At 28.9% G+C, this 13,415-nt stretch overlaps 2 protein-coding genes and 2 long non-coding RNA genes across 4 annotated transcripts; all 4 read left to right on the forward strand.

Annotated features, from left to right (window-relative positions):
* The first annotated feature begins 717 nt into the window (after positions 1-717).
* Positions 718-1,454, forward strand: LOC130988041 (uncharacterized). Its single transcript, XM_057911786.1, has 2 exons — positions 718-883; positions 984-1,454. Exons 1-2 carry the CDS (start codon positions 805-807, stop codon positions 1,247-1,249), a joined length of 345 nt encoding a protein of 114 aa, XP_057767769.1. The 5' UTR covers positions 718-804; the 3' UTR covers positions 1,250-1,454.
* A 5,212-nt stretch (positions 1,455-6,666) lies between these two features.
* On the forward strand, positions 6,667-7,509 carry LOC130988042 (uncharacterized). The gene is made up of 2 exons (XM_057911787.1): positions 6,667-6,869; positions 6,984-7,509. The coding sequence occupies exons 1-2, from the start codon at positions 6,767-6,769 to the stop codon at positions 7,241-7,243; spliced, it is 363 nt and encodes a 120-aa protein (XP_057767770.1). The 5' UTR covers positions 6,667-6,766; the 3' UTR covers positions 7,244-7,509.
* Positions 7,510-7,706: 197 nt separating this feature from the next.
* Positions 7,707-9,501, forward strand: LOC130988043 (uncharacterized). The gene is made up of 2 exons (XR_009089957.1): positions 7,707-8,848; positions 9,022-9,501. It is a non-coding gene; the product is annotated as an uncharacterized LOC130988043 (long non-coding RNA).
* Positions 9,502-10,579: 1,078 nt separating this feature from the next.
* On the forward strand, positions 10,580-12,521 carry LOC130988044 (uncharacterized). The gene is made up of 2 exons (XR_009089958.1): positions 10,580-11,728; positions 12,045-12,521. It is a non-coding gene; the product is annotated as an uncharacterized LOC130988044 (long non-coding RNA).
* Positions 12,522-13,415: the final 894 nt, after the last annotated feature.

Consider the following 13,415-nt stretch of genomic DNA (forward strand, 5'->3'; position numbering starts at 1 on the left):
TACTCTACTGCTTTTTGAGAGTATTTTCGTGGGTTTTGTTCATGGCATACACTACATGTAAGTGTGTTCTAGTTTGTCGCTTATTTTCTTCATTGTAAGCATTGGGGTGTTATTTATTCGATTCCTTGCTCCAGCCTGTTGGAGTAAGTTTATTTGTTGGGTTTAAGCGTTGAATGTGTAGCATTCAAGTTTAGGGAGTGAGTTGTTAATTTCCTCTCAATTATTCATCTTGGTGGAGGTTTGGGAAGATATATAGGCTAGGAAAAATGACTCTTCGCGTGTAAGTCCTTTGTATATCTTATCATCACTAGTGGATAATTTACCTTGGGTGTGGCCCCCCAGACGTAGGTGTTTTATCACTGAAATGGATAACCAACTTTGATGTTCTTGTGTTCTTTATTTTTCTGCACGAATTTCTGTTTGAGTCTCTACACGAGTTGAATATTGGATTGGTCAATATTTCACAAACAATATCCCAATTAATATTTATATGGGCCATAAGACCAACTAGAATCCTACTCCTAATAGAGTAAGGCCTTAATTATAACATAATCCCGTGCCAAAAACAAGAGAATAATTGAACATAAATCAACTAAATATAAGCAACCTAATATCTTAATTAGCATATATATGTATATAGCTCACGTCAACTGTCGATGCCTGCCGTCTATTAATTATTGCTATATATATACTAGTATATAATTACCAAACCAACCTAACACATTAATCATATTAGTATAAATCCTATAATGATTGCCAATATATAGTTACACCTCGTTGTAAGGATTCCAACAACTAGGTACGATGTTGTCTGTCTTGAGAGTAATTGCAGTTGTAACAATCTTCGTCACCATTGCTGGAGCCCATGCCAGATATATTCCAGGTAATTAATCTCTAAATATTATTATTTTCAAGCGAATAATACTGTTATTTTTCTGAAGCTTGTGAATTAATAATCCTGATCAATTTTTCCAAATTTCTAGATTATGCAGATGATGGTCTAACTAGCAATGAAAAAACTTCATTTCAAGATAGTCAGATATTAGGGTTTTTTGCCATTATGAGAAAGTGCTTCTCTAAAGGGCTAGACCGCGACGGCTCAATAAAATCCGGTGGAGCGGATAATGTTTTCCGGCCAGCGTTGCCACCACCTCCACCACCTAAGTCACCTCCGGGACCCCATGCCAGCATTTCTCCCGATGAAATTGAAATGCCCTCCTTCAAGAAATTACCTCAGATGTTCGAGTGAAGATGACCCAATTCTCAAGTTTTAATTTGTCCAATATTTCCTACTCGTGTAGGAATTGCCTCATATATGCGTGTAGGTTAATGTTTTTGTGGTTTTATCTGTCTATGTACAGAAATAAAAATAAATGAGGTATGGAAAGTTCAAACTCATGTTGGACTAGCTATCGTATGTACATGTTAAATTGAATATGTCTAGTTGAAAATTATGGAAAGTTGTATAGGCTTGATATTACATGAATATATATATATATATATATATATATATATATATATATATATATATATATATATGAAAGTGTTAAAGTTTTAGGGTGTATTCTTATTGGTTTATAAATTTAGGGTTAATTGCATCAAAATACAGGAATTTAATTTAGTGACTTTTTCATTTTGCACACAAACTTTAAAAATTATATTTTAAATCATGAACTTAATTTGCAGCTCTTTCATTTTTCCCATAAAATTCAATTACAGCGTCCTATTATCCGACGTGTACATTTAATATATCACATGTATATACATGTGTCTTAGTAAAAAAAAAAAGATGTTGTTTCGACATTGGATAATTAAACTACATCGTATTGCTGTTAAACGGCGTCGTTTTAAAGTTTTTACTCAAATTAATCTTCTAATTAGGGCATTATACAAAAGGGGTAAACAATTATGGAAAAATTGAACGAGTTGCAAAGTTCATGATTTAAAATGTAAATTTTAAAGTTCGTGTGCAAAATAAAAAAGTGACTAAAGTTCGTGTATTTTGGTGCAATTAAGTAATTAACCCATAAATTTAGCATGAGAAAAGTGAGGGATAACAAAAATCCCTCCCTTTAAATTCCTTCTTTCTCCCCCTCATTTTCTATAAAAGATAATTCTACCATTTCGCACCCCACATTTTCACTTCAAAGAAGGATATATCATCACACAAAATATAGAGGGATAATATTATCCCTCTTTAGAGTGAAAAATGAGCAATGAGAAAGGGTAGAATTCTATTTTGCATAAAACAATTGAAAAGATGGAAAGGATTTAAAGGGAATTTTTTTTGTTATCCCTCTTTTTCTCACGAAAAATTTATCAATCAAAACGAACACAACCTTAGTATATATTTATGAACCAAGTCATTGATCTTAAGCGTTAGTTATTATGTATCTAAATGCATGCAATATGGGTTAAATTTTAGCGAACTTAAAGAGTTGAGATATATTTATTTTAAAATTCAGTGTTTATGGGCCACACTTAGGCACAATTAGGCTACTTAGCACTTAACATGAGCCATAGACGCCGAACTGGGCCCAAATGTGGCCACGAACGCTAAAATTAAAATGAAATGACCCAATTCTGCATATCTATATAAAATAAATGGCCTCTTTATAAATTGTCCTAAAATAGTGGTTTAAAAAAAATTAAACTTGGATGTATGGGGTTAATCATGTTTTTTTTTTTAGTAGAAGGACGTCGTTTTATTGTGTGGGTGGGAAAAAAAATTACACCTAAGAATAGAGTGAGCTTGGTGACTCGTGATTCAGTCACCGTATTTTGTATTTTGAGACATTTTTTGGAATTTAAAACGCTGAAAGTTGAAAGATTTTGTATAGAAAACGAAAGTTGAAAATATTTTTTGAAATATGCTAAAAGTTGAGGACATATATAAAACACAATTAATGCTTATATTATGTACATAATTAGTCATTTGCGTTGCCTTTTTTTTAATTTAATTTTTCCTATTCATTTAATTTTGCTTTGATTTATTCATAATTGAGAGCGGGAAATTCCTTGGGCAACGACAATTGACAAAAATATTGCCAAAAATTAGTTAACAATTTTAATAGAATTGGAGTCGATCGATTAGTTTATTAGTAGCTATTAGCTAAACCAATTTAAAATTTTGGTTTTTATGGCTGTTAAGCTGATGAGTTGTGTAACGTGGTATAAAGTTCAATCTTGGAGTTCTTTTCTTTTTGAAAAGATGATGGATAATGTTCCCTGTTTAATTGCTTCATTGATGACTCGAATCTTCAATTTATTGGTCGAAGAAAAAACGTCTTATTAACTGAGTAACTGAGTTGTGTTTCATTGTCTATTAATCTTGAAGTTTTATTGAATCTTCATGATCAATTGCAATATACAAACTTTGTTTGATTACAGTATATATTATTGAGAATATTAATTATGATGTAAGTGGCAGAATATTTGTATAATGGGAAAATTTAAATTAGTACGACTTGGTAATGTAGCAAACTATTAATTAATTTCATGCATGCCCCGCGGTAGGTAAAGTCTTGAGTCTTTGGTTGTTACAGTAATATTTTTGTATTTACTTCAGTCTTCACCATGTTTTTATATATGCATGAATGACATGACTCCGAATTTTATACGTAATTAATGTTGGATTAGTTTTTGTTGTCAACACCAATCAATTTATCACTACTTTAAATTTGAGCTTTACAAGAAAATGCGGCTCTAACGACCGAAATTTCGGTCGTTAAAACCCAAAAATCAGTCGTTAATATTTTTAACGACCGATTTAACGACCGTTTTTTTCGGTCGTTGTTTACATCGTCGCCCGAGTTTTAACGACCATTTTTTCGGTTGTTAAATTTAACGACCGATTTTTTATTTTTAACGACCGAAATTTCGGTCGTTAAAAAGAGAAAAAAAATAAAAAATATAAATAAAAAAAATATAAATAAAATAAATATTTTTTTTTCGAAAAAAATATATATATTTTTTTTTATATCTTTGTATCCCACAAGTATTTTTAGTGTATTTCCAATGTATTTTGACCTTAATTGCATATCATTTGACGAACTTTCCAGTAGGTCACCCATCTTACTTGTGCTCTAAGTCAAGCACGCTTAACCTTGAAGTTCCTTTCGAGTAGTCACCAATAGAGAACACTCGTATTATTGATATATATAGTACCTATTAATTCATTTAAACTCTAATTCAATATAAAATATCATTAATCATTCATAACCTTATAATATATCGAGATAATAACTAAGATTTGTGGTGTCGCCGAAACATTGACGATAAATATACGATCGAATTTAAAATAATAAAAAAATAATATTATCGTAATTAAAAAAAGAAAAGAAAATATGAGTATGAAAAATAACAATCAAATATACAACAAAATCAATATTAAATCAAATAATCAATATTAATAAAATTAATATTTGAAAAATAATTTTATTATTTTAAAATAATAAAATTATTAATATTTTGAAAATAATGAATCTAATAATTTAGAAATCTAATAAGTCTAATAATTTATTATAATAAGTCTAATAATTTATTATAATAAATCTAATAATTTATTATTATTTGCAAATAATATCACATTTTTATTAATAATCAATATTATCTATTTTTATAGAATAATATTATGAAAATAACAATCATTTTCAAAATATTCTCTATAATTTGAAAAAAAATAATTAAATAGAAAATTAATAAAAAAATAATTAAATAGAAAATTAAATATTTATATATATATTTATATATAATCAAAAAATAAAAATAAATAAAAAATAAAAATAAAAACGAAATTTAAAATTTTTAAAATTGAAAAAATAAAATTAACGACCGATTATTCGGTCGTTAATAAATAAAATAAATAAATAAAAAATATAAAAAAATAAAAAATTAATAAAAATAATTTTAACGACCGAAAAATTCGGTCTTTAAAAAAAATATATTTTTATTTAAAAAATATTAAAAAAATAAATAAAATAAAAAAATTAAAAAAAATAAAAAAAATAATATTAACGACCGAATAATTCGGTCGTTAAAAAAATTATTTTTTTTAAAAAAAAATAATTTTTTAATAAAAAAAATAAAAAAATACTATATTAACGACCGAATTTTCGGTCGTTAAAATTAAAAAAACAATTCAAATATAAAAAAATAATTTTTACGACCGAAAATTCGGTCGTTAAAAAAAATTAAATATTAAAATATAAAAAAAATAATTAGCGACCGAATTTTCGGTCGTTAAAAAATAAAAAATAAATAAAAAATAAAATTGGTCGTTAAACGGTCGTAAATCGATCGTTAAGGCCGCAAAATTAACGACCGAAATTTTCGGTCGTTAAACGCGTGTTTTCTTGTAGTTCTCTATACTCTAATAGTAATATGATTTTTTGAAAAAAAATCCAAGCATATACATATAGATTGCGATTTTTTTATCCAACTATTATGTATATATGTACGAAATTTTTTTTATATTAACTAGATTACAATTTCAAAAATAATATTGTAGTCTATATATATAGTAAGAAATTCCGTCGGTCAACATAAAAATCTATGAGTATGAGTGTGTAGTGTGTACATATAATAGTATTGATCAATGAGTCAATATATAGAGCAATTATACCAATATTAGTCAATTCTTGGATACAATTTTTTCCTGTAGAGACTAGAAGGGGTCCAACCAATGGAATGAAATTAAATTATTAAATGTCTATATATGTATATAGGAGTCAAATGATTTTTTAGGACAATAACTTATACTTAATTTGGAAATTAGGACAAAAACTTTCGGACTTGTAAAAATAGGACACTAATTTTTTTTTTTGAGTAAAATAGGACACTAATTAATATGCGTCGTAAAAATAGGACATTTTTCGGCCGATAATTGGCCGAGAAATGTCCTGCGGGTGCAACACTTATTAATTAGTGTCCTATTTTTACTCTGAAAAAAATTAGTGTTCTATTTTTACAAGTCTAAAAGTTTTTGTCCTAATTTTCAAATCAACCTAATTTATTGTCCTAAAAAACCCTCGTACTCATGTATATAGGGTGTTCGGGTGAGCTTAATTATTATAAGCACTTTAAAACAGCTTATAAGTTGTTTAGGTGCTTATAAGCGTCTTTAAAGTGTTTGGCAAAATAAGTTCCCAAAAAGCTTATATATAAGCTATAAAAATAAGCTTCAAGAACTTATAAGCTCCCAAAAAATAATTAAGTTTCTCTACCCCCAACTTATTTTTTCATTATCTTATAAGTAATACTCATTCTACAAAAATAACTCAATTATGATTTTTAATTTATTTTAATCATATATCATTCTAGTTTCATCTCTCTTCGATTTTCTCATTCTAACTAAAAATTCTTTATAAGTTCAATTATCCAAACACTTTAACAACTTATAAGCTTTTAATTACTAGCTCTTGTAACATCTTATAATCTCCAAGATTGGAGCTTATAAGCTCTTTAAAATATATAAGCTTAGTCAAATACATTAGTTCTTAATTATATATATGTATTCTTAATTATCAACGCTTCATACATACCTGCCCAGAAATTTTAAACGAAATAACAACAAAATTGACTAATATATTAATTAACGAACAACGTAGATGTACAGTGATCTCATCACTCTCTATATAAATGCCCATCACACTTTAAGAGTTAGCATCGATCCCACAGAAAATATATATATATATATATATATATATATATATATATATATATATATACAGAAAGAAAAAAGTCTTAAATTAAATTCCTCTTAAAGATGAAGATGATGTTTAGTTTGAAAGTTATAACACTAGTTACAATTCTTGCTGCTGCTGCAATTCAGGCCAGAAATGTTCCAGGATATTCGAAAAACATATTGGGTTAATATCTTCTCTCTCTCTCTCTCTCTCTCACCAAAACATACATCACAGTGAATTTGAAACATGATAACGTAACCAAATTAATTTAATACTATAATTATTGTGATTTTGCAGATGATCATGATGTCGATAGCATCAAAGGAGAAACTGAAACTTTATTTACCAATCGGGATTCCATGCATATGCCACGCTGGCTAATCGGAATCGGCCATTACATGCCACGTGTACGGTGTGATAAGCACCACTCAACTCCGCCTGATCTTGGCAAAGACGACCCACCGCCGCCGCCGCCGCCGCAGCCAGACTCTGGACCGCGGCAGCTTTATTCATACAGAAATATTCCTCTCAATCTACATATTCTCAATAAAGAATAAAACTTAGCTCTTATATAGTACTACTAGCCCCCTCCACTTCTTTGATACTTAACTGGTAGCAATTGTATTTTTGAAAAATCTTTAGTGGGGGCTTAAGCCCCCCTCCACTTCTTGCTTGCTGTGTCTGCCGATGATATATATATATATATATATATAAATGTCTGAGTATGAAAGGCTTTTTAGTTTGTGTAGTTGAAATAAGTGGAGTAGGTCAGTGTGTCTTGATAAATTAGTGAAGTAAAATATTCAATTAATTAGTCGTTCCTTAAATATCTTCCTTTCTTTTTATTTTGATCTGTCCCTAAAACATCTTCCTAACTTATTTTTGAAAACAAATACCCTTACAATCTCCCATCTTCACTTTTTATATGACTCATTCTTCATTCATCAAATACACAATAATTTTTTATCAAAATTCATGTCACCGGACGAGGAAGTATTAAGTTATCAATATTTTGTATTCATTGGCGCGTAAAAATCCGTCATCAATCAAATTGTATTACCTTCTCAATATTTAAAAATATATAATCTATAATATATTAAAAATGCAATTTCCAATTTGAAATTGATTTCGAATTAATTCGAATGGCAATTTTGTGAATTGTAGAAAAATTAATGTCATATTTATGCAAAATCCAAATTATAATATTACTAAAATTAACCATCATATAACAAAAAAAAAAAATCATTCATTAACTGTCATTAACTTTTTAATATTAATTTAAGTACATCCATGTAAATATATTATAATAAGCTAAAAAAATTGAAATAAAAAATGGGTAAAATTTTAATAGTTTAACAGGTGATTTAAAATTAATATACATATATAATTGCTATCGAAATTTAAAAATTTATAATTTCAAGTTCCTTACGCGATTACAACGTTCATATAATTTTAGGTTCCCTACATACACTCTTCATATAGTTTTATATATAATTTAAAATTTCAAAACTATAAACCATTTTCCATGCATCGCACGGAGGGCAAATCTAATTACAATTACATCAAGAGTTTTTTCAGCGTCCGCCCCCATCATCTATTAATTCGAAAACTACATGGGATTAATGAACTCCTACACATCTAATTCAATTTTAATTAGAGATTAAAAAGCTCTAATCGAGAATTAAAAAATTTTAATTGTGAACTATCATTAATTAACCCCTTAATAAAAATATTCATTAATATCTACTACTCAGTGTGCATGTGTGTTGCAATAGGTCAAATTAATGCGTGAAGAAAATTAGTAATAAGTTAAAACTATATATATGTTTTCAATTTCTAAAAGTATAGTGTGAATATGATATATTTGACGTACATGTCGGAATAATATTAGTCAACACTCCATACACACCTGCCCAGAAATTTAAAATGAAAGAACAACCAACTTGACTAACCAAAACTCCCATATCATCATTGTCTATATAGATGCCTTTGCTAATTCTCACATAAAACGGAAAAAAAATTAAAATAAAAAACTTCTGAAAAACCTGTGAAATTAAAAATGAAGATGATGTTTGCTTTGAAGGTTATAACACTATCAACAATTTTTGCTATTGCTGGAATTCAGGCCAGAAATATTCCAGATGATGCAAAATACATATTGGGTTAGTTTCTATCTCTCTCTCTCTCTCTCTCTCTCTCTCTCTCTCTCTCTCTCTCTCTCTCTCTTTCTCTCTCTCTCTCTCACACACACACACACACACACACAGAGTAGTGAATTTGGACCATGATAACATTGTAGCCAAATTAATTTTAGCTTGTGATTAATTATATGCAGAAAATGATATTCACAGTATAAAAGGAGACAGTTTACTTACTTGCAATTCCTTGCCACGCTGGCTAGTGGTGATCAGTCATTACGTGCCACGTGTACGGTACGATGAGCACCACCACTCAACGTCGACTAATCTTGGAAAAGACGCGGCGCCGGCGCCGCCGCCGCCGCAGTCAGCCACTGGACCCAGGCAGATTTGTTCATACACAAATTCCATTGAAATTCAGAATTTTTCTGAATAAAATTAGAAGTTAGCTCTAATATATGTATACATCTGTTGAGTTCAGTTTGTTTAATTAGTTGAGTATGAATTTCTTTTGCTGGCGGGATCAAGTTTATGTCTTCTGTAACAAATGCAAGTTTTGTTTAGTTTAATTTTTGGTATATAAGTGGGAGTGGGTCAGAGTTGATGCCTCTCTGTTTCATGTTAGATTAAAATTGTATAGTAGTTCATTTTTTATATATATATTTTCCCTTTCAAAATAGCATGCGTGTGTGAACTCATCATCGAATTGAATAATACTAGTAAAAATACTTTATTGAAATTTTAAAATTACCACCAAACATTTTTTTTAATTCTGCATTGATGCCAAATTGCATGAAAATAATGACGGATACGTGTGTGTGTGTGTGCGTGCATGTATATATATATATATATATATATATAGGCAGGGGCGGAGCCAGGGGGGTGCCCGGGGGGGCTGAAGCCCCCCCCCAAATTTTGAAAAAAAAAAAAAAAAATTTATAATATGTCTAAAAATGTTGTTATTATTGTTATTATATTTGTATTTTAGTAAAAAAAATGTCTAAAATGTATTGAATGCCCCAAAAAAAAATTTAGTAAATGTTGAACTATATTATCTATGAAAATGTTATTATTATTATTATTATTATTATTATTATTATATTTGTATTTTAGTAAAAAATGCCTAAATGTATTGAATGCCCCCAAAAAAAAATTTAGTAAATGTTTTGAACTATATTATCTATGAAAATGTTTTGAACTATATTATCTATGAAAATGTTGTTATTATTATTATTATTATTATTATATTTGTATTTTAGTAAAAAATGTCTAAAATGTATTGAATGCCCCCAAAAAAAATTTAGTAAATGTTTTGAACTATATTATCTATGAAAATGTTGTTATTATTATTATTATATTTGTATTTTAGTAAAAAAAAATGTCTAAAATGTATTGAATGCCCTCAAAAAAAAATTTAGTAAATGTTTTGAACTATATTATCTATGAAAATGTTGTTATTATTATTATTATATTTGAATTTTAGTAAAAAAATGTCTAAAATGTATTGAATGCCCCCAAAAAAAATTTTAGTAAATGTTTTGAACTATATTATCTATGAAAATGTTGTTATTATTATTATTATATTTGTATTTTAGTAAAAAATGTCTAAAATGTATTGAATGCCCCCAAAAAAAAAATTTCGGGGGCTACCGCCCCCGAACCCCCGTAACAGTTCAGCCCCCCCCCAAAAAAAATCCTGGCTCCGCCACTGTATATAGGATTATTATATACTCAACTAATTAACTAAAATATATAGTAAGAATTATTTGGAAGTTTTGCTCTTGTACAAAAAGTTTATACTCATATATGTATAAAATTTTCATCATAATGCATGAAAAATTATTAAGTTCTCATTTGAGTAATTAATACTCTTTTTACAACTTTTTGGCTAAAATAAAAACGTTAGCAGGAAACGATAAAAAAGGAACAATAGTAAAAAACCGAAAAAAAACATTATGTTGCATTAATTAGACATGCAGTATAGAGGGTATAAAGAGAAAAAATAAACAAATAGAATATAATATAATATTTGAGGCTATATTTTGTCACGTCTAATTTTCAAGGTTATATGTTGAGCGTTTTAGATTGGAGTTGAGCGTTTTCAAGGGTATAAAGAGAAAAAATAAACAAATAGAATAGAATTAGTTGAGCGTTTTAGATTGGAGTTGGTCTTGCGTATAATCAGTTGTACCGTACAATCAGGTTGCACCTTGACCCATTTCCTGACCCGAATCCGCATTCTGATCCGAACCGTGTAAATGACACTATTTGGTTATACAAATGACACTGTCTGTAATTGACATTATTCGATTATACAAATAACACTACGTATAAATGGCATCATTAAATATAATAAGAAGTGGCTCAAGACAAGTGCCTAAGCGGCCTTTTTAGTATATATGAGGCAATTTATAGTAAATTTAGTCTTCTTAATTAACTCTCAAAATTATTAGAATCGTTCACTCTTTTGGATTTGGTTAGTTTTATTTCATTTTCTCTTATAAAAAATGGTTAAGAGCCAAATATCAAAACCAAAAAGTAGCAGTACTCATAAAAAGGATCACAAGATTCACAACTGCCGTGTAATATTGTTACACGTTCTTTTGGATAAATTACTTATTTTGGATAAAATATGAAAAAATAAAATTGGGTTGGAAGACACATTATTTTTGAGGAGTTTATAAAGTTGTTCACGAGCTTAATTTGGCCAAATATTTTGAATGAACGCTTATAATCTCCTAAACAGTTTATAAGCTCGGCTAAACACGCTAATTATTATATATAAATCTAAAGTGAAGGCAATATTTCAACTAATAATTAGTACGATGTTGTCTGTCTCGAGAGTGATTGTAGTTGTAACAATCTTCGCCGCCATATCTGCAAGCCATGCAAGAGAATTTCCAGGTTAATCTCATCCTCTCTATTTTTTTTAATTACTTACTATTATTTTAATTTCAAGAAAATTAATACTAATATTCTCCTATTCTTTACTGTTTTTAATCAATGCATGGTTCACAATGAGAATCTTCTTGATTGTGAAAACTACCAAGAACTCTACTGTAAGTATCGTGAATTCGTGATATACAACACCAATTTCACTGAACATATAAGTTAGTTTTTACAGTTCTCACAATAAGAAGAGTTTTCATTTAATTTGCAAATATACATGAAGCTAGCTCTTTGAACTTAAAATCTTTATTTAATTTTTTTTAGTTTCTAGGTTATGCAGATAATGTTGGCGTTACAGGAAAGTGCTTTTCTAAAGGACTAGACGGTGATGATTCAATAATATCACTACCTAGATTGGGAAATATTAATATTTCCCGACCACCGTTACCGTCACCTCCACCACCTAGATCACCTCCGGGACCCCACTCCCGCTTCGACTTCTCCGATAAATTCCTCCAAGAAGCTCTTCTTCAGAAATTTCTTCATTAATATATGTTTATCAAGTTGTGTAGGATTTAGTATTATGTTTTGGTAGTTTGTGAATTTGTCAATGTGCTCAAACTGCTGGTCTAGCTATATGTTACATTAAAAATGTGTGTGTGTGTGTGTGTGTTGAAAATTGTGTATGTTTGAATGTTATGTGTATGTTGAAAATGATGTATCACCAACACTTAATTTGTAATTAAGTGTTAGTTATCCCAGACTCTCAGCATGGTTTTATATTAATGAATAAAGTTATTTATTAATTTATTCTTTGTCAAGCACCGATCATAGTTCTTTCCTTTTTTTCTCCCTTTATTTCTAACATGTTTAAGCAAATTCAAGAGATTCTTTTTTTTTTTTTCTTTGAGCTAAAATAAAAAATGTTTTCTTAAGGTTCTCACCAGTTTATATGGACTTTGGGTAACATGGACCTTAAACACAGTATTAAATATTTCTTGATTTCTATCATGGACCAATTACTTCATTTGGGCTTTTATTGGACCATGGTCCATATACATCGCAAAGACTCATACCTCATAGCAACAATTATTCATAAATTAATTGAGTTTCTACATTTTTTTTTCTCCAACAATTGTCTTTTTATCAGTTATATTTTTCTGCCTTCTATCTTAATTTAAAGATCAATTACTTTGTTTGCATTAAGTTCTGAGCTGGCAATGAGTTGCTATGATATAATTTTAACAAAATGTCATTTTTCATACAAGTATATGATCATCACATATTACAAAACGATAACATAAGAAACTTTTTTTTTTTTTTTTTTTTGATCGGGCAAAGTCATGTTAGATGTTAGTAATTAGTTCCCCATCCACTCCAATAACCACCTTATCTCTCCATTCACCAAAATCCACCTTATATCTCCAATCTCCAATTCGCTCCCAAGAGGGATCGAACCCGGGTCACTTCACTTAAGTGAGGACCTGGTGGCCAGTGGGCTAGGACCACATAAGAAACTACTTCGTACTCGCATTTAAATGTTCACTAGAACGATCTCCCGTGCGATGCACGGCGAGTATCGAAATTAAACGACATCAATTACTCAACAAAATTATGGATTGAAAACGTAAATTTTCAACGTATAAAGTGTAATGACAATTATAGTTATTAAATAATTAATAATTATTTGATAATGAAAATT

Source organism: Salvia miltiorrhiza, chromosome 6 (assembly GCF_028751815.1).
Source record: "Salvia miltiorrhiza cultivar Shanhuang (shh) chromosome 6, IMPLAD_Smil_shh, whole genome shotgun sequence".
Classification (NCBI taxonomy): Eukaryota; Viridiplantae; Streptophyta; class Magnoliopsida; order Lamiales; family Lamiaceae; genus Salvia; species Salvia miltiorrhiza.